General features: G+C 35.2%; 1 protein-coding gene across 1 annotated transcript in view; it reads left to right on the forward strand.

The window, feature by feature from the left end:
• MMP16 (matrix metallopeptidase 16) overlaps positions 1-23,106 on the forward strand; it is a 190,028-nt gene that overhangs the window by 160,971 nt on the left and 5,951 nt on the right. Inside the window, exons 7-9 of the mRNA XM_026080386.1 lie at positions 7,359-7,497; positions 15,071-15,221; positions 20,146-20,261. Coding sequence (XP_025936171.1) covers positions 7,359-7,497; positions 15,071-15,221; positions 20,146-20,261 — 406 coding nt within the window. The remainder of the gene's footprint in view (positions 1-7,358; positions 7,498-15,070; positions 15,222-20,145; positions 20,262-23,106) is intronic.

Below are 23,106 nucleotides of genomic sequence, written 5' to 3' on the forward strand. Positions count from 1 at the left end.
CATCCACAATGTAGTAATGAAATTGATGCACACAAAGGTCAAATAGCAAGGCATTTACTCACCAGAGCTTCCTACTAAATTTTAGTCCCTTCATCTCATTGCTAAGATAAATATGCACAGAAAAATTACCTAGAGCATTTACTGACAGTGCAGAATGATTTATATATAACCTCTTTCTTCATAAAGCCATAAGGCTTTATTGTTTATTTTTTTCCTCAAAATTATCCTGACTTCTAAACAAAACAAGTGTCATAATGCTCAGAGTAACCACTCCTGCTCTTTCCTCCTACTATAAATTTTTATTTGTAATAGTGTTTCTGAAAGACCTTGCAATCTCCCCTTGCTCAATGCCTATTTTCTGATTCTGAAATATATTGTTCAATTTTGATTAAATTTTGCTTGTATTCTTGGTTGCAGTTCTGCTCTTTGTTAATGGGAATAACTGTCCAAGTTTAATTTACTTGATATGCTTATATTCATAATTCATATATTCATAATATTTAATGATTATTATTATGCAAGATCCCAACTGCATAAGAGTGGCCCATATAGTTAGAGCTATATGTAGCTAACTATAGCTGCTTTCAAAAAGGCATTTGCTGGCCGACTAGGAAAGGGACTAAAAGGCATCATTTCAATATGTGTGTTTCTCAGGCTTGTAATTTGAATGCACATGGCAAGTCACGTATTCAACTTGTCTGAAGGAGTCAATGTGTTTTGGGGAAATAAAGTATTTAAAAGTATATTAAACCTCTATAGAGTAGGAAACAAACAGTTCTTCAATACATAGTGTTTCTCAAAAGAGACACAACTGTGTTTATTTGATATAATGGAATACACTGAAGCACACTTCGTCACAGAAAGTGTTGCTAACTAGTATATTTCAGTGTAGGGAAGCTATTTATTTATTTATTTATTATTTTATTATTATTATTTATTTTATTATTATTATTTATTTTATTTGTTTATTTATTTATTTAGGGAAGCTAGTTTTTTTCAGTGAAGGCAGCTTTCTTAGAGAATATACATTTTCTTTTGGACTATGTCTCTTTCTATTTTCCCTAATACCTAAAATGTGTCAAAAACACAATTCATTACTTGTACCTGTTTATCTAGATGCAGATGATAAAATTGCTGGTAAATATAGCTTTGCCTAAGATAAATTCAGTAAATTAAGCAAAGTACAATGAGAATAGTCATATGTACTGATGCAGATTTTTTCTGTAAGCAGAGCCTATCCCATCTGATATTTCATAAAGGTCTTTATGGTGCTTTTTAGCCACACATCAGAAGTTCTCAGCTTGAGTTCCAGAGTTTGAACTCTGGCAGTCTAAAAATAGTCTGGTATCTTAATAGGAAAGTCATGCAGGGTAACTAAATATACATAAACACATTATTCTATCAACCTCCCCCAACACCTTCCTTGCCCAATCTTATAAATGATCCAAACTTCTAATTCGGCTTCCAGACTTTTCCAGAAATTTGCTGAATATTGTCAGTCTGCCTATATCTATTGTATTTTTAGAGATAAGCATCCATTGGCAAAGAATGTGCCTGCTTCTGTCTATTCAGATAAGAACATAAAAAAGCTGAAGTTATCCATTTCAAAAATTTTCTTTCTGTAGAAACCTGAAGGGTCTTCACTGATGAGCAAAATCCTGTTGTTCATGTTTACTGTGGCATGAAAATAGCCCAGGAAAATAAGGAATTTGCTGCATGTATAAACTTCTCGGAATACACAACAGAGACACAGAGACATTTTCAACGTTTTTACACCACCAATATAATTCAGGAACACAATATGAAAAATAATTTCCTGCACATAATAGTGAATTTGAAAGGCAAGATTCATTTAATGTAAATGTGGCAAAAAATGCAAGAGAATTAATAGCCAGATCCAGAAGTTCATTACAGTTTCTGGACAGTGCTGGCAGGTACCCGTTTGGAGCTTGTTCTGCATTTGAGTGTTTTCTGAGATTCTGATTGAAATGAAAAATAAATATATCAGAGGGTTAGAAACCTAAAGTAGTTATATATTTTGGCAAATCCTTTCTGTTTAATGTTGACAACTGTAGGTTAAGTATAACTATCTTTGAAGTGTGGCTAGAGAAGAAATTGTCACAATAAATTAAATACTATTACTGTACATCAAGGACACACGGCTATGTGTAATTGTACTTTCTTTGTTTTCATTCTTAAAAAATAAAAGAGAAACCCAGTCTACAAACAATAGGTTAGAGTGATGCCTGTGTCCTGTGTCTTTATTTCACATCCAAATGCTGATGCAAATGCAGCAACCAGAACAGAAAATTAGATGCTTTAAGTATCATAGTCTTGGTACATTTCAGTGAATGACTGCCCTTGATGATTAAAGGAGAACATGCCTGAAGAGATAAAATTGGATTCAGGTTCTCACATTTTATTGTGGTGTATTAAGTATGTGATTTACTGCAGCAGTGAGTTTTCTGTTGTGAGACAACCATTGTCAGTAAGATTATTAGATATCTTCACTATAGGTGATGTGCAGGTAAATGCCTTTTAATAAAAAGCACAGCCTTTAGCATGGTAGTGAGGTGCTTTCATAATGTAATCCATATGATTTAAGAGAAAGTTCTACTATTTTAATTTTGGAATTTTCAAGTTTAACTTGTTAATTGGTCATTCTTCCTGAAGTTTATCTTTCTGAAAAGTTTTGTTCAAATTTTAACCTTAAGCTTCAAATTTCTTCATTTATCAAGGAAAAAAGCATAGAAAGTTTTCTTTTTTTCCTTCAAATATAAAAATTATGTAGGTTACAAGAACACACAGTTATGTTTCTTCTAAATATACATTTCTGTTTTCACAAAATGAAAATGGAATGCAAGTCCAATATTTTCTAGTATTTCATTAGTCAGTACTTAGAACACTATAAAGTTGCATTTATACATTTTACTGATGAATAATAGAATAGGGAATAATATTAAAGAAATTGAGGAAGGCCTATAGGCTAGATTCTCAGATAACGTAAACTGGTAGTGCTCCACTGAATTCTCTGAAGTCAAGGAATTTATGCCAAAGCACACTAGAGGATATAGCTTGGTACGAATGCTTGGCATAGCTTGTTAAAGTACAGAGTGATTTCCTGAAAACAAGCAGAAGGATTGTAGAATGGATTTAGTCTACAAGGTGGTTTAACGAACATGGAAAGACAAAAATCTTGGATTAGAGCTTAAAGTCAAAGTGCTGCTGTTGTTGATGAGACATAAAGAGAAAGAAGGTGAATAAATGCTGAACACCGGTGAGCAGCTGTGACTTTTGCAGATTGCTTTCACACAGCACATTGTTAAATTGTCATACACATTTCTGCAGATACTTGTGGATGTTAACAGTTTGTACGTATTCAGGAAGAAATCCCTAGGGCTAATAGTCAATCAAGAGCTAGTAAACCCCAAATTATCATCTTTGGTTCAGGAGTTCCCTGGATCACAATCAGTGGCTGGGAGTGTATATGAGAGAGSTGTCATTACATCTTCACTTTTTAAAAAAAAATTATTTATTGCCTTGTCTTTTAATTTGCTAGGAGATAGGATACAGGCCCAGATGAACCCTCATCTGGCCCTGGGTGGTCATCCTTATGATTTTATGTTCTTTACGTTATGACAATTGATGGGTTGAAACTGAAAATCATAAAGTAAAGGTTGGATGGGATTTATCTCACTTGTATTTAGTCTGCAGTAAAGGTATACTTGCAATGTACAGTTTATACATTGCACACATCTAAACTGGAGCTGCATTTCTAGATTCCCTTTACAATCAATGTAGAGAAGTGAACAACTGAGACAAGTTTATCTTAGAATGCTTCTGTGAAAGACTTTTATTGTGCTATGTTAGATGATTAATTTAAATAGATCTTTACGTTGACATATATATTTGGTCAAATCAATGCCATTCATAACTCACTAAGCACTAATATCTTGATATTTAGAAGTAGTAGTCTCACTTTTTTGTAGAATTAAAAGAATTGTAGAATTAGAGAAGTAGCAATGTACAGATAAAAAAAATAGATCTTGAAAATTCATGGCTTTTCTGAAGAATACCAAAGATAGATAGCATTTTTGCAGGAAACATTTCTAAAATGACTATAGGATTGAGTGGAGACCTTCTTCTATAATCAATGTCAGGTGAAAAGGCATGTGCCAATCAAGGATACATATTTATGCACAATAAAATGATGCTTTTTTTTTTTCTTTTTGCCAGCTTTCTCTCTATCACTTATCTCTTGTTGAAAGCTTGTGTATGCCTAGTATTGACATTACCAAATCCATAAATATGTGTAAACTCCATGGGGCTGTGCTGAGTAAGTCAAAACTTCCAGCTTTCCATAATTGTATTATTGTGATAATTTTAATTGTGTAATAGCAGGGAAAATTGTTGGCTTGCTAAGGAATTTGAGCAAAAAGTCGATTAGGATATTCTCACTGTTATCCTACAAAACCCTGATATTGAATGTGAAATACATAATATGAAATACAACTCAATACCAGATCTATAGATTATCATTTTATTGATCTTTTTATCAAAGTCAGTCAATGCAAATAAGTTCCACAGATCATTAAAGCTGAAACTCACTCAATCGCAAACAGATGATCTTGGTTGACTTTTTTAAAAACAGAAGTCAACAGAATTGATTGACAATTTTACAATGTAGTTTAAGTCTGATCAAAAGAAGACTGTTCCTGTCGTTGGAGCTAGAGAAATCCTTTTCTTGTAACACATTAATGTGGTTTATAAGATCTGCTTTAGTGTAGTAGCTGAAAGTCAAAATTTATTAGCCAGCCTCTAATGTTAAAAGCTTTGCCTATAGCAGTGGCGTCGAGACTTTCCTGAGTATGAGGATTATATTGGGAAACTCCTGAAAGCCTGAGCATTTCATTTAGGACCTTTGTTCAGCAAAGTGATTAATTGTGTACTTATGTCCATTCGTATTCTGCTAAGTAGTCAGAACTCATGCAGCTTTAAGTATTTTGCTTACTTTGTACCTACATCTTCGTCAATTTCCTTTAGAGTTGGTGAGTGTTTTATGAGAGCTGCATATGGTCTTTCCTGCAGCTAAACTGTTTTTTCTAAGATGTACTTTTGTAGCCAAAATCAGCCAAATAGCATGATATATCCTGCTCTTAGAATGAAGAAAGACAAGGTTGGAAAATTCCATTTTATTAAAGATAGTAAAAAATATCAGAAAGACTGCAGTTTTAAATCATTGCACCTTGCTACTTGTTTCTCTCTCTCTTTTTTTTTTTTTTAACTTTAATAACTGATTTCTGAGATATTGTTTGGCTTTTGAGGGTTTTACAGAAATGTGGGGAGGACAAAAACTATTTAGCCTGTTGAGACTTACCGTGACTTATTTATCCCAGAACAACACCTAAGTCATTCTGAGATTGATGACACCTCGAAAATCTGACCTAAAAATCCATTTCAAGAATTTATTACTGTTGCAATGAAAAAGTACTTCCCAATATCTGTTTTGAGAAAATTTTCCCATAATTTTTATTTTCTTAAAGCTCTCTTGTTTTATCTTCATGTTATAAAAAAAAAACCCACAAAACAGAGGTTGACATTATCTGTTCCAGCTTTCAGAACAGATACTTCAATTAGGTCTTCCTAAATACTTGTTTTTCTAAGTTGTATTCCCCTCCTTTTTCCTGTTCTCATTCTGGAGTTTAGTCAATTAATCCTAAAAATTGCTTTGCTGCCCTTCCTTAAATGTTGTAATACATCTTACAGTATAAAGCAATGAAAGCTGAAAATAGTCTAATCAGACAAGGATAGTGCAACTGTAAGTTACAACAGTGTTGCACTAGCAATGACATAGCCAGACATGAAAAAATGTTAGGAGTTAGAATAGAATAGAATAGAATAGAATACAATACAATACAATACAATACAATACAATACAATTTCTAGACAGTCATAACGTTTTCAATATGGTATTTTTCAGGTTGTGTAAGCTATCTGAGCCTTTTTTTTTTTTTTTTACTAAAGTCCTCCTTAGAAACCTGAGATGGCAAACAGCTCTTTCAATTGTAGACTCATTTATACATATGATTAAGATGTATTTGTGTGTATATTTTGAGCTGTTTTGTATTTGTATGGCTAATACTTTTTCTTGGAGATTTATAAATAGTAGTGTCATTGAAAAGATGAACAATTAAAGAAAGTTATCACAGGTTTGGAAAGATGATGAATACAGTTCATCATAAGCTTGCTCCTACAAAATATTAATTTATTCTCTAAGCTGTGCCAGTTCCCACAAGAGCACAGATCTCTTTTGCTTGGCAAGTTGACCTATAAAGAAAGAAGGCTGAACTGCCATGTAAAACTCCTGTGATAGAGATCTGACAGGATAGCACTTTCTTTATCATTTAAGGGATTTTGTTTTGTTTTATATAATATTATTGCTGTAAATTTTTTTAAATGTTTGTAAAAAGTGAAAATACTTGATTGATTAATCCATTCCTTCATCTCTAAATATTGACAAGGATGAGCTGGAACCGTTGTAGTTATAAGACCTGAAGACGTACCACAAAGGTATCTTTACCTACACCCACCTAATGTGTCACATACTCATTTCTCAACTTGAACATTCCTCATTCCTCAACAATGCACCTCAGTATTGTTCTCACTTAAAACCACAAAATATCCTATAGGGAGAAGCCATTTTAAATGGCAACAACATAAGAGAAAGTTAGACTTTGAGCTTAACCAGGACACTGGATTTGAAGCCTATAACCAGCTGTGATATTAACCTTTCTGTTTAAATCACTGGTAAAGACTGCAAATCTTCACTACAATAAAACGGCCAGGAAGGTGTAGTTCTTATGGGACTGATGTTGTGGTGTTCCAACTATAGTTACCAGCCCTTCTCTCACTGTTAGTCATCATTGCAGAAAAATGACTTGCAGAACTAACTGATCCTCACAAGCTTATCTGTAATCCTGTCACACAGGGCTCACGCATATGTATAGGGTTCAGCCTGAAAACATTGCAGTCAATCTTCAAATTTTAAGTTGGATTCTGTATTGTAATGGGTTGACAAGGTTATGTCGTCATGTACAGCATGGTGCATGTTCTACAGAAAGTTATCTACGCCGCACAGTTCACATGGATAACATATTCCGACCTTAGGGAACAACTAGTTCTGACACATTTGTAACGTAGGGAGGTGATGTGAATACAAACACCAATGTGGTTATGCAAATAGGTAAAAGTCACGTTCTAAAAACACTAGGATAGGCTGTTCCATATTTCCAAGACAGCAACTGAACATATATAAATGTCTCAAAGTGTAGTAAGAGGCTCATATGTTTGGTTTCCAGGATCAATGGTTTTGGCGCGTGAGAAACAACAGGGTGATGGATGGATACCCCATGCAGATTACCTACTTCTGGAGGGGACTGCCTCCGAGCATTGATGCAGTTTATGAAAACAGTGAGGGGAATTTTGTTTTCTTTAAAGGTAAGAAAGACTAAGGTTTTTTTTACTAAAAGGAAGACTTTGGGTAATACTTTCAGCTGTGATGATGTCCCACTATATAGATACATATTTACACATTTCTTTTTTTGGAACATATTTATTTTTACTAATGATTTGTAAATCCTGTTGCAAATTGTTAGGTAAGTGAAGAGTACATGTTTTCTCATCTTGGTAGCTACAGTTTTAATTTATGATTATACTTCAGAGTATTAGACTATTTGATCTATTTTGTAAAAATTTAGAAGTATAAATAAGAGACATCACAATGCAGTTATCTACTGTGAAATCATTTTCAAAAAATTTTATAGGTGGATCATAGGTGAGCTGGATTAGGAATCGAGAATGAATGAATATATTTTCTTATGGTTCTCTTTGCTTTTATCCCTTGTTACACGTGATATTTTTATGTATTTAAATGACATCTGTGCAGGATGTATCTAACCTCTAACACATTGTAATTATTTCACCTGGAAGTTGTGATGTTAGGAATTTCAGGTGAGAAATGAATTGTTAATAAATATCTTTTTTATGGAAATGTGTTTTATATTTTCAGTAGTATTTTTACTATTTTAAAGAAGCATAAACTCTAGAAAAAAACGTTATGTGGATTGAATTGTTGCTAATCATTCTTTTCAAAGTTTCACTCCAGGCATCAGCTGTTCTTTAAAATTAAAGTTCTTAAAATGAATCTAATTTAGATTTAATGAGAAAATTATCCTGSGTGTTAAATAAATACCCATTTAGCAATGAAATCTCTTCACTGGAGTGAAAACCGTGTAAAATATATTTTGTAGATAGTATTTTGGGGGATAAAGGAGAAATTGAATAGATATTTGTAAAAATATTCAGCTATGTATTTGTGTTGTGAGTGACTCATTTGTTAACTCATTACAAAACGGTAGAAAAAGTGTTTTTAAAGTTGTTATATCAAAAATAAATTCACTTTTACAAGCAGAATCATTAAAAGGGAGATAGAAGTCATATTTCATTCACTATGGAAATGTTATCATCTTGGGAATGCTAAATGCTAAATGTTTAATAACATGCAGAAACATTACATAGTAGTATAATGAAGATGAACGTTATGTTCCACTAATAGAGAAATTGTAGTTTTTCTGTGAATCTTAAGGAAAATTACATTCCATAGAATATATGACATCAGAACAACATAGGCTTTTACTTCTGCTGCCATAAAATAAACTTAATGTCATAAACTTTGGGAATTTGATAAGATCTGGAATCATGATCAAATTACCTCCAAATCCTGATCCCTCTGCTTGATCTTTGGGTCCCTGGGTCATGCAAGAACAGAGAGATCATTCTGTAGATATTCCTTTGCTCTTCTTTGCAACAGAAGGCAAAGGGAAAATCCTGCGCATGCCTCTATAATTCTGGGATCCACTACCTGAGCTTCAGACAGAAACGATCAAGCTTGGTCCTTACACTTACTTTCTTTTCCTTCTCAGTGATCCCAAGATATATGTTTTGTCATTATTCAACTCTTCATCTACTGCTGGCTGACTCCTGTTAGTCTTTACAGGAACAGGTTGATTCAATGGTCTGTAAATTACAAATACGAAAACAGCAGGGTGAGCTGAGTGAAACTTTTATATTTTCTACCTGTGAAATTAAGTAACCAGGATTAATTAAAGCAAACAGAAGGGGCAGGGCCGTGTTCTTGGAAGTCGGAAAATTTTATGGTCTTTTCCCTTCTCCTCACCCCTAATTTATGCTCTCTGATTTCAGACCAGATGATTTTTAAGATGCAGTCAGGATAGATCTTGTGAACCATCCTAGATAGAAATATTCTATTTATGTCTTTAGAAATACACAAATCTTATTTCTTCTCAGCAATCTATGCTATATTTGATTTGTTTCAATCATTGCCTTTCGAGACAGTAAACCTAAAGTTTGAAATAGTTATTTAAATGAGAAATCAAGTTTAGATCTTTACTACTTTTTTATTATTGTTAGTGCTAGGTTTTTCTTCCCTCCATGTGTACAGTTGGATTCGTGGTATTAGTAAAGTTCTGTTCTACAGTAGTAGAAATATAAAATAGCGCAAGTATAAAAATATTTAAAACTAACATTTTGTAAAGAGGAGCTGTGTTATAAAATATAGGCCATATGCAAATGATCTGTGATGGCAGCTCAGGATGGAGTATTTATTTATGTTCCTTTGAAACAATCTTCATAGCTGATGTTTTTGCTACATATGAGAAATGTAGTTATCCCTAACTTATGCTAATAAAACCTTTCTGTCAGTACATTTATACCTATTCAGAACTATTTCCTGTGAATACCTGAGGAGCCTCTGAGATCATACATCATATGTTAGTTGCCTTTGCTCAGTCAAGTTCAGTCACATTCAAGACTGTTGGATCAAATCTCTTCTTCAGTTTTGAAATTTCTTCGGGTTTGATTTTTTTGTTTTGTTGTACCATTTTAACTAGTTCCATATCCTTTTTTTGCAGTAATATTTATTTATACAAGGAAAAACAATTGTAAAAATTCAGTAGCATGCTTGTAGTACGAGGTGAAAAAGTGATACTTGCGCATTTTGGGTGGCTTGAGATACCTGCCTCCTTGTGCCTCATGATGCTCATAAAGTACACAGCAATCTGGTGGATGGCTGCTTCAAAAAACCGATGTTTACGTTCTTGTTATTATTCACTACTGGTGTCCATGCTAAGTGATAATAAGAAGATGGCACCAGAATGATAAACAGTGTTTTTTTTTAATGAGGAAATGTGAAAAGTAAAAATTATTCTGTGTACCTGTGGGAATTTACATGGTGCTAAAAATGAAATTGTCAAGCCATCTGCGCTGTTGAATGTTATGGCAAACCAAATGTAGCAATAGAAAAGCTGCTGTAAAACTCATACTACCAGTGCCACCATCATAACTTTCAGCCGCACTTATCCCACTGCCTAACAGTTTTATTTTGAAAAATAGATTTACTGTAGTGTCAGATCATGGAGCAGAAAACTGACAGAGTTAAGATGTAGGAGGGGGAGAATGAGAAAAAAAGAAGCATGAATAATAATTTAGGAACACTAGCATGAAGAGACTTGACCCTGGCTTGAAAGTCCAAAGTTAAGAATGAGAACAACAGGAGAAAAAAAAACTCCAAAATGAGATATTAGAAATCTAACTGGTTTCAAATGAATATGGTGCCTAGAAGTTTTGAAAGTTTGGCTCATCACTATAAAACCCACAGTGATTAGATCTTACTGTACTATTTGCTATGCTATATCCAGCACAGGTCCTGTACAACACACACATAATTATGTGACATGAACAAAAAACTTGGTTGCTGACAACCTAGGAGCACAACTATTCAGCATTTTGAATATATAAAGGAGGAACTATAGATGATAAAGACTGCATAATTGTTTGTAATAGTCAGTACGTAATTACATAGTCTGAACACTATCTGGAATTAAATATTCAATATTTTAAGAGAAGCATATATACACAATACTGATATCCTTTATTTCTAGCAAATTTTTAGAATGTCAATGGTAGAAATTGAGAGTCTTCAAATACTTGCAGTCACAGTTCATCCTTCTTGATTGTTTCCCTACAGTGATGATATTTAACAAAGCACTCTTGCAAAAAGTAAGACATTCTGACTTTTTTACCACTTGCTTCATTCTCAGCTTGTGACTTTACCATTCTGCTTGTTGTTATATTAGATCTTACATCGGGAATAAATGCAGAGAGATGAAACACTCTGGAGGTTGGCCAGACTTCATGAAACATGGAGCTTTACTAAGCTCTGTGAGAATAACAAATCTACTAACCAGACCTTAAAAACAACTTTTTCAAATAAACACAGTGCTTATTGCTGCTGAGGACATAGGTTAGGACTCTGAACAAGCATTAGGTATCTATAAGAAGGATCAAGCTATTATTATTCTAGTGTTGTCATATATTCTTTCCTTATTTTCATTATAATCACAATTAATGAATTATATTGATTGACTAATAACTTACTAGTGGAAGTGGATTATGAGCTAAATGAAAGCATACTGACTTAACCATCCTTTTCCATAGCTTTTAAGATACATGCATTTAAAACTGATTTGCAGCTTCAACTCCTCCTAATATTTGTTTCTGAGTCTGAAAGCTTCTCATTCTTGCTGAGAATTTTCTGAAACCCTTCTCTGATCAACAGCCACTCGCTTCCCTCCAGCTGAGGAACAGAAGCTAAACTGAAAAAACAAACAAACAAAAAACCCCAAAGTAAAAACTGGCAGCCAGATGGAACATTTGGAATTTTTATATACAGTCCTTCCCATTAAAAATCAACATAGTTGTAGCAGACTAAACATATCTTCAAATGCAAGTGTTTAATACACTTTCCTCTATTTAGAATCAAAGAAGTCTTGCCTACATATGTTAAAGCTCTCAATGCCCTACTGTCTCAATAAAATGCAGATAAATTTGCTTTTCTCTGTTTACCTGAAAAAGAATTTGCTTTACAGTAAGAAACTGTGTTAAGAAGGATTTAGCTTCTCACTTCAGTCTTGGGCTCCCACATCTACACCTTCTTTTCCTGTGTGCCCCTAGTACATATGCACTGTGTCTGCATATGTAACGAATACCTGGCTCAGTGATGCTGTCACTTATAATGTTGCGTGCTCATCTCCTGTTTATTTTGGTATGACCTGATCTTGTTAATAGCAGAATTTGACTCATTGGGTATGGCTGATAATGATCAATTCTTAACAATTGCCTTTGCTTTTATTCCTTGCGAGGCACATAAAAAGGTAATGGTATTACATACATCACAGCATATGCCTCTCAGTGCTGTGCAACAGCTGTCATTTTGAATGATCTTCTGAAACAGAAATGAGCTGGCTCAGTATCATTCACTGGATGCCATCTGTTGTTCACACCATAAGTACCAACTAGTAAGGTCCAAAACTCATGATTCCTTCTCTTATCATTGCATTTGAAACTGCCATTACCGTCTGAAGCATTCTGTCCCTGGTCATGTGAATCAGCAGAAGGATAAGCCATGTGAGAGGAGGAACAAAGAAAGACTGAAAATGAAGACCCTGGCAATGATCAGACCTTATAAGTGAATTTTGTAGGGAATCACAGTAAAGGTGAAAGTCAGGTTAGCGCTGGCCTTGATCCAAGGTCAGCACAGACCTTAATTTTTCATGACTGCCTTTCATGGATCCATGTCCCTTTTATTTTCACTATTTCAAATGACTCTCTACATACACGTTCTTTGAACCTTTTCTCCCTTCAACTGGCCAGGGGGGAGAAGATGGATCTGTCAAGCAAATTGTAGAGTCTATGTTTGGAAGTGGGTGACAAGCAGCTGCAAAGCAGCTGATAAGATTTGCTCTGGAAACCCAGCATGGGAGGGATTGAAACTATATCCCCTCACCTAATTAAAATTATGATAAAACAAAAGCATGCTTTAAATTGCTATAGTACAAACAGGGAGATTAAAAGAAAAAAACAAATTCCTTCAAAAAATGTTTAGTACCTCTGAGGGATAGCTAAAATATAAAACTAACAGCAAAACAGCTCTCTGGATTTTCCATCCTGGTGACTCTGGCATACATCTGATCCTAGACCTTTGGGTGAAACTACATTTTCTTATAAAATATTTATACAACACAGTGCCTTATCCTCCTAAGTGTGTGCGTATAACAGCCTGCTTAGCCTTACATTTAAATACAGTGACCAACATGAACAGCCATGATTTTCTCCCTCATACAGTATTAGGATCTCTGTCTAAGCACGTTCGAGCAAATACAGTTTCAAACTTTTCCACTACTATTTTAACTATCATATCATAAATAACACTGGATGGACCAAAATGCAAGATCCAGTAGGCCTTGTATATATATATATATATATTTGTTCACTGACCTTCTTTAGACCTTCCTGTGATGTAACACTATCTTCCTTTGCAGTGTTATTACTACTAACAATAGCAATGCTCTTTAGAAACATAGATGAAGATAGTGCTTTGAAGAGAAGATAAACACATGGTTCCTATACATTGGAGCTTATAGTCTAGGTTAGAAAGAACATCACTGTGGTCTAGATGACATAACGCAGAGAAGGCAACCTCAAACCAAGGTCTTCAGAGAAGTACTAAGGTACAAATTATGCTCCCCTTTCTCTAATTCTAGGAGACATATGAGGATCTCTGTTGCCTTTTTTTCAGTTGAAGCTGACTGTATTTAAGAGAGAAGTCTTTCCTGAAGAGAATCAGGTAGAAGTGCATTTTGAAGAAATATTAGAAGGAAACAAAAACATAAAATGAAGGAGATGATAGATAGTTGCAGGAATATAGGGGAGCATACACAAAATGTTGAAAAGACCCTGGGAGAGAACAAGAAAGGAGTCCGAAGGAAAACAGAATGACTGGGGGAAAGAGATGAAATGCTTAATAAGAGATAAGGAGCCAGGTGAGATTATCCGTGGAAGTGTTCAGTGAGGAAGAAGAGGCTGGCTAGGAAGCTAGAGCAAACTAAACAGGGGAAACTGGAGTTGTGGGCTGGTGAGGTAAACTGTCCTGTCATGAAAGAGAGCACAGGAAACATCCTTACGAAAAGCAGGTACAGGGAAGGCTATGCTACAAAAACACTGGTGCAATTGCTGCTATGCATGTAGGCATACATACCCCTATATAGAAAATATGTTCAGCTAGGCTGAATGTAACTGCAAAAGTAGGGATTCAGTCACTGAGCATTGTTGTGCAGGATGCACGGAGCTACCATTGGTATCTAAGACAGTTTAGGTAATCTGAGGTTTGTGTAGACATTTGCACCCAGCTAAGGTCACACAACTACCTTGTATTATCAGCATGTGCTAAGACAAATAGGTGCTTTTGAATGATCCCCCACCCATACCCAAAGGTTAAATCTTATTTCCACTGGTACTAAAGGCAACTCCACCATTAAGGATTAGCATAAGGTTTTCACCTGCGGTTCTTTAAAACCTCAGTTTACTGTGTTTAGGCCACACTCAAGGAAAAAAGTGATATGAAAAAAATATTTTAAGTTCTACAATATTTTCAGAATGAACTTGTACATCCTGTGTAAGTAATTTAACTTCTTCAGGAGAATGAGAGTACAGAGTAATAAGAGTATATAGTCTGCATGAGGATAGGAATTTCCACTTTTTTATTTATGTTACTCCATTATATCTTAAATTCACTTTTCTTCCTCTGTGAAAAGTAAATCTGTTATGTAGCATTGCTATAAATGGATTGCATTACCATCCACAGACCTCCTTGAGATGACTTCATTCTTCACTCTGGGTTTGATCCCTATATGGGTGGTATGAAAATACTCTGTGGTCCTATTGAATGAAAGGTGCTTTATAAATGCAAGGTATATGTGAGAGATATTTCACTTTATTTTGCATTCTCTGCAGTAATAGGACATTTTTCATTTTGATGTGATTAGCAGAATCAGACTCCCTCTGGGAGTCTTTCTTATTTCTTTATTTCTAATTTTAATACTGAGAGTTCTGAAGACTAACACACACGTGTATGTGTATATATGCTTTTGTACAGGTAACAAGTTCTGGGTCTTCAAGGACACTACTCTCCAGCCAGGGTATCCTCATGATTTGATAACACTTGGAAGCGGAATTCCTTCCCATGGTATTGATTCAGCAATTTGGTGGGAGGACGTTGGGAAAACCTACTTCTTCAAAGGAGATAGGTTGGTATAGGAATTCTGGAAGCAATTTGGTGGATATCAACAAAAGCACGTGAATCATTTTCTCTATTTTGGAAAAGAAGAAGTCAATCCATTTAAACATCTCAGTGTTTTCTGTGAATGTAATTATTTCCTCCTGCGTAGACGGCCATATTCCTGTTTTCACATTTCTTATAACATATATTGTATTTGTGCAAATATACTGAAATGAGGTGTCCCTTTTTAGTGGAAAGGTTATAACTCAGGAGTCGACAGGCAAGCAACAGTTTTTAAACTTAAGTATTCAAAGTAATGTAGTTATCTTACACTTTCATTTTATTTGAGTAGATCCCTGGTCTTCAGTCTTATGTACAGTCTTGTCTTTTCCTTTTTATCCTCATTTCTAAACCCTAGCACATAAGCAGGCAAAGCATGATCCAAACCTTTTTAAGGTCAATGGAAATGGCTTTTCTGCTACTGTTTAGAATGAGGTCTGAAAGGGAAATGGTATCTAAAACAGGAAGCTAGAGAACTATTTGAGCGGTTTACAATCTGATCCCTAGGAATTATTTTTAAATAAAGTGTACAGTTCCCTTCAGAAGGGACACTTATCTGTATGATTAATAAAGCATGGAAGAAAAATGGTAAAATCTGAGTTCTGTTCCAACCCTGAAAAAGACTTGTAGTAGTCACTTAGTGTCTCTGTGTCTTCGTTTCCCCATCTGTAAAAATGAGGGAAAGAATATTTGTCTGCTTTATAGAGATGTCAAGAGAATTCATTGGTTTATGAAGCCCTGCGAGGATTGTACAGGTATTCAGGATGTTATTATATTTGTTGATTGATGAATGATTGTGCAAATTCTGAGTGCTCAGAGACAAATTATTCTTTATTATTGTAATATTTCTATTAGTATTATGAGAAGTATGATTACTACTGTTTTTACTGTACTTAGGAGTCTGAGACACTAAAAGTATTCTTAGATCTCTTAATAATGAATTTAATAGACTATACTTAACACACTACTGTTGATTATTTTTTAACAGTACTGTAAGAATGCATTACAGATCGCCACAACCAGTTTTAGTATTGTAGCTTTTTAAAAAATTTCTCCAACACTCTTGGTGAGGAAAGTAGATAACTAAGTAAAAAAATTGTGGTGTTTGAAAGCTAGGTATCATTTCAAGCAATCGGTCTCCATTGTTGCCAGTTGTAAAATTTGCTTCCTGTGGTTGAGAAGATTTTTTTTCATAAGTTCATTCCCCAATAATAATTTTTCACCTTCATGTTCCTGGGAAAATATGTACAGTATGAATATTATGGGACCTGTACTTTCCTTAGGCTTGATTCAGCAGTGTCCTGTATTTCCATGCACAGACAATTACTTATAGCCAAAGCTGTCCTAAAATAATAGTGGCAATAACAGAAAACAAGAARAACTATCAGAGAAAATGTCTATTGATAGAGAAGTTGCTACTTAGAGCTAACAAGCATAATGAAACTCAGAAGGACATAAATGCAATGCAGTATGTAAGAAGATCGAAGAACATGAACCTTACAGAGATAATTGTTCTATTACAGTATACTGACCACCAGTGGGAATAATACCACTAAACTTCTCATGAATATTGTTTACATCACAGTTTGCTGTTAATGTAGAGTTAGAGTTGAATTTTACTGCTTGTTTTAGTTGTTTGTGTAAGTCTACTATAGGGGTGCATTTTTTCCTGAGAAGGTATAATATAAATGTAACTTCTGAGTGGCAGAAGGTAGCAAAGAAAGGGAATCAAAAAATTATGCCAGTGTCAAAATAGGAAAGTGTGTTTCTCCTTATATAACTCAAGGACTTATTTTGTATTAACTRTAGTAAAAGAGCTCCAGGGCAGAATCTAGACATAGTTAAATATCCTAGAACAGTGGTATAAATAAGAAGTAGTTAGAGCAAAACAATACAAGGTTTCAAATATCATCTATAAAATGAATAATCACAATAAAATGATTTTAAAGTCCAAAAATAAATGATATTCTAATAATCATATGTCTAAAGCAACCCATGTACCTTATTATTAACATTTGAAATGATCCATTTAAACACTAGTTTTTCCCAATAACTGTATAAAAACAAAAGAGGAGACAGAAGACCACAGAGAAAACATTTTGCACTCTATCATTTTTCTCTTACCAGAATTCAGTAGCTTAGGACAAGATGATGACAGGCTTGCTGCACTTCTTGACACATGGCCTTGTTCGTGCCCCTGTCTGGCATAAGCAACTTTTTCTTTTCTTTTTTTTTTTTTCTTGGGGGGGGTGCTCTTTAGAGCTTAAATTAGCATCTTTTTCTTTTCCAGAAAACTTAGTCATCCAGTGGTTCAGAGTATTGCTAAGTAAACAGGATTAGATACAGGAAAGAACACATTTTAGCAAATATTTTCCAAATTATCTTTCTCCAAAGCCACAGCGTACATTTTCATTTATTTTACCTCTATTAACTTATCAGTCTCTGGTATGTCGTATAGTTCATATAATGGGTAAAGCTCAAAGCACGCAAATCATCATTGGGAAGTCTGCTTGAGAACATGTGGCATGCTGAGGAGAACTGGGTCCAGGCTTTTCCTTACCCTCTAGACATGCTCATTATCCCAGCACAGATTGCAAAGAGATGGTGTCCTGGTTAGTCCTTACATACTAGGGCTTCTCATCAATGCAGAAAACACAATTTCAAAGCTTTTGAGTGCACACTGGGTGTGTCCCCAAATACACTGGTAATTAAAGACAAAATATATTTTTGAAAGTCCTATAGGACTGCCTATTTCCAGTGCATACACTAGTGGAAAATACAGACGTTAGTAAAAAGAAGGATCTCAAGAAATGTGAAAAATTTGGAGTAGAGGAAGGGAAAATGAGGAGAGGAAGTATAAAGGAAAAAACAGCGGGTGCTGGTAAAGAGGGCTGGAGGGAAAAGTAAGATAGCTGAGGAAAAAGAAATGGAGTTGCAGTTAGAAAATAGGAAATAGAATATTAAGCTCAGAAAAGAGTAAGAATAAACAGAGAGAGAAACAGAGAGAACAGGCAAATGTGAAAAGAGAAAATACAAACTAAGACTGAAGAAATGGAGAGTCAAAAGATGTGGAAGGACTAGCTGTGATAATACTGATTTCAGAAGTTTGTTTACTATTTCTATATGTTGCTTTTTTTCTCCATATAAATTCTGAAAGATGTTCCATTTCAGAATGAGGAACATGGCTTGGATGACCAGTGCATATGTAACTAGATTAATAAATCAGGCTATAAAAATAATTTATGCATATGAAAGAAAAAAAAAAGCAAGTATTTTTTAATGTCACTTACTACCAACTCTTAAGCCACTTGAAATCTGACACCTTTTACTTTCACTGGCAGTTGAAAGCCAGAGAAATGCCTCACAGGGAGAGATATGGAGGAGTTTAGTCCATTTAGTTTTTCAAAAAGGAGATCAAGAGGTGACTTGATTAGAGTGTCCAAGTACCTTCACAGGGACAAAATATCATCCACTTAAGGACTCTTTAGTATATCAGGAATGATCATAACAAGGATGTCTAGAAGCTGGAGTCAAACAAATTCAAATCAGAAATAGGGTCAAGTTCTTAGCAGTGGCCACATTCTCAATGAAAGTGATAAATTCTCAATCTCTTCATGTATTGAAATGGAGAGTGGCTGGTTTTTTAGACGATTTTTCACATATGTAAAATTGAGTTCTAAAGACAATTCTCCAAGAAAACTTTGCACTTCTTTATTAATAGAGTCTGTTCTAAAGGTTTTCTTAAAATCATTCTACAAAATGGAATAATAATGCTATATATGACCTCTCAAAAATATGTATAGGAAGTTTCTCTCCATTACATTTTATTAAACTTCTCTGAAGCAAATTTGCTTCATAAGTACAGTGTTCACAAACATTTACAAACCCTGTACCACAGTGAGCATATATAGAATATCACTGTATTTCCTTAACAGCCACAAGAATGCACAAAAGCGGTTGTTCTAACAGTTCACAGGTGGATATATTTGATTTTTCTCATAAGCAGCAACTATTCAATATTAGGGAGCAGCTATTCAGAAATGGAGATCATGCAGCAAACATTAATGCTTATTTATTTTAATCAGAGTAAACATAAAATAAGTAATTAAAAATTATCCACTAAATTAGTGGAGCCAATCAAAATATGAAATGACCAGCCCAAATATATTATATCAGTATACATACAGAGATATAGTATGATAATATTAGGAACCACACAGCTTATAACAAGGTACGCACAGCAGTTTAGCCAGCTGCATAAGCACACAAAGAAAGTATTAATATTTGCTGTAAATGTAAATAAAGTCAGTTATTTATTTATAATTCTCACAAGTTCAGGTTGCCTAGAATTTGCATGTTGAGGCTTTTTAAACTGGAGAAGGGCTGGCTGGTAAAGAGGCACAAAAGCACAGAAGAATTTTGTATTACATCATACCTGTTTAATGATAATGAAATGAAAGGCTACTGTAATGCATAAACATAAGGAATCAAGTTAAGTGTCTGAGAGTATTTTGACTTGAATTTATTGTTATTTTTGTGATTAAAATGTTAGCTAAAACATTTGTATACCTTTTCTGCATATATTGTGTCTCTGTGTTGCTGTGCAGAAGCCTTAGGAATCAGAATAGCTCTGATTATAACTAAGATGAATGCTAGTTTAGTTGTCAAAGTGGAAAAATCTTTGATCTTCTTTGTGCTTACATGAAAGAGTTGTTCAGTCAGGATATAGATTTAATTTATCTGTTATCTGGTAGTCTCTCCAAGGGAAAGAAGTCAAGTATTGCCATTTGTGACCACTGCATGTAGCTAATGTTAGAAGGAAAAAAATGTAGTTTACTCATCTGCTATGTTAAAAATGCTTTTTCTTATTTTTTGTCTTAAAAAAACATCAGGTACTGGAGGTACAGTGAAGAAATGAGATCCATGGACCCTGGTTATCCCAAACCAATCACAATCTGGAAAGGTATCCCAGAATCTCCTCAAGGAGCCTTTGTCCACAAAGAAAATGGTATGCAAACACATTCCAGTTTTAATGATTTGCAAACACCCTTTATGTAAGATAGAGCAGTATAGGGATGAGGTTAAGCAGTGGATGAATTCTTGTTTTATGAACAGAGGAAATATTTCCTGCTGTAGAGTTCACAGTTGCGAATATGGAAATGTTTGTTTGGCTGTACCATTTAACACAAAGAAGGACATAATCTTTGAGATTTAGTATAATAAACCTTAATTTACATTGTTTTTTTTTCTTAATTTTCCTCATTATTTTTGTTCTCTGTTGGATTGCAGTCCTTCTTAAAACAAGCTCCCTACCCAGAGTGTATCTCTATTTGAATTGCCAAGGTGTTGGCTGTTAATGCAGCTTTGAAGCTATTATCTTCCTTCTCAACTACTAGAACAGGGAAGCAAGACGTTTGATTATCTAAGCAGAAATATCCTTGAGAATCTATGTAAACCAAAGATGCCATAAATCCATGATGCAGAAATGCAGATCACAGGGATTTTAGCATGCAGTTATATTTTCTGGACCAAGATGGATCATCACACACAGCAGCCTAGGATCTCGGCAGGCCACACCTCCAAACGAATGAGAGTAACCCAAACTCCTCTCTTTTAGGTGAATTAAATACTACCCAGGGCTGCTGGCAGGCTACCAGCAGAGCCCTCAGTTGCACAGAGTTTAGCTCCCCTTGATGCAGATGAACATATGAAATTGCCACCACTTTTAATTTTTGGAAGAATTTTGTATGGCACGTACGACTGATTTATTAGTAGGTTTGGGGTTTGTTGCACTCGCCTCACAGACAGCACACATATATATTGCCATATTATTTTAATTTCTGTTTAATAGGTAGATAAAAAAGCCTTATTTCATTGTATAGACCTTGAATAATCTCCTGTTTCAACCTCTAACTCAATTAACTAATTTAGCATGCATGTGTATTTTTTTCAGAAAAATGTTTAATTATTTCCTTGCTTTGTACCTTTTTCATCCCGAAGCAGAAGCYCTCTCTGGATTCTGGCATTTTGGCTAGAGTGTGGGTTTTTTGGTGTTATTTTTGGTTTGTTTTGTTTTGTTGTTAACAGGAAAATAGGTCAGGCAAGATGTCGTTCTGCATATATCACACTCAATAGCTGACTGTTGTTTATAAATATGCACATATTTGTGGAAGGGAGAAAAAACATTATGTTTACACACATATACATAATGGATATAACCTCTGCTATCTTTCCTTCATTGTTTTTTAGGCACATTTCTGAAGACTTACATTCAAACAATATTTGACATATATATATATATATATATATATATAAAATTTATTTTCTTGTCTTGATTGGATTCCTCATAATAAGGTGTCAGTACTGAGCTCAGGTACCTGTATCTCTCATTACCCATGAAAATTATCTTACTAATGCTCAGACCAGCGGGTCTGAAACTACTGCAGGAAGGGAACACTTGTTCCTAAGGCAGAAAAGACTTGGTTATATTGAACCCATTTCTCCTCTTTTTTCTTTTTTCCCCACTAACTTTAACAGTCTTTCTAAGAGTCTTCAAATGAGGAGGGTGGTAAACCTTGATATCAGATCAGGGAGGAGGTGGAAGGAAAGGAGGGCACTGCCGGGCCTCTCAGGGAGCTACCAGGGCCCCGGGGGCAGAAAGGAGGACTGAGAATGACACTATAATGTTCCCAGGAAGAACACTAAGACATTTCCCTTGGAATCATGAAAATAGACCTGTCTTAAGAAACAGTTCACATCTCCACTGCTGTTTGTATGGGGAGAGAAAGAAACAGAAGTAGATACAAACAAGTACCACAGCTTACTTGGAAAGAATTTGGTTGTATTTTGCCTCAAACCATTTTCCTTTCTTTGGGCAGAAACAGAGCTGACATGAAGTTTTACTGCATAGCTTTGCAGGAGACCATTTAAAAGCATGTCTTCCAGTTAAACTAAATCATTTTAAAGAATACTTTTTTTCTTCCCTTGCCTTTTTATTTTGTAAACCATGCAAATTAACACCTGCATGAAGCCTGCTCATAGATGATATGGGTTTCTTTCACTACCCACAAACATTTGGATAAGTAAGAGGCTAAGGAAAGATGAGAAAAAACAATTTGCTCCTATTGCCAGCATCCTGACTCGTTCGGTGTCCCAGAAGCTGAGTAAGACACACATAACACCTTGGAAACTCAGTCTCGGAAACTTGGAAACTTTCCGCGATGTAGTCTGGTTTCTAGCACTCTGGCAGGAGCTCTTAGGAGGCAGCAAAGAAGAAATTTCCTTTCTGTTGCTTTGTGCAGTCTGAGGTGACATGGATATCTCCAGTTCACAGGTGTCTTTCTGCCTTGAGAGCAGCTTAGAAAGTCTCATCCCCACCCAAAAATTCTGCTGAAGTGAGGGGACAGCAGGGCAATTTTAGGGAGAAGAAAGAGAAAAGGTTGTCTGTGTGATTAGCCCATTGAGCTTTTTTGCCTCAGGCATGCTACCATTCCTAGGGTGAGTTGCTGTTTGATGCGTTAGTGACTGGTAAGCCCCTCCACGCTGTTTGGGGTTTTGGCACTGCTTGCGCTACTCCCAGCCACAAGCGCCTCGGAGAAGTGAGCAGCAGCTCCCTGAACAGGCTCCACTGGAACCGCCTGCAGCAGCATTTCTGGATACCTGCAGGACAAAGTCAGGCGGTTTAGAGGAAATCACTTTCAAAGGTCGACTGAAATCACCTCCTTCTGCAATGAGAAACACTAAAACTACTCAGCCTCTTATAACCACCATTCTTTCAGCTGGTAGCTGCCCTCCTGCAGCTGCTACTGGCCATGTTACCCTGGTTCTCGCCTCAGCAAAACGGTGGGAAAGTG

Source organism: Apteryx rowi, unplaced genomic scaffold, assembly GCF_003343035.1.
Source record: "Apteryx rowi isolate R43461 unplaced genomic scaffold, aptRow1 scaffold_519, whole genome shotgun sequence".
In the NCBI taxonomy this organism is placed as follows: domain Eukaryota; kingdom Metazoa; phylum Chordata; class Aves; order Apterygiformes; family Apterygidae; genus Apteryx; species Apteryx rowi.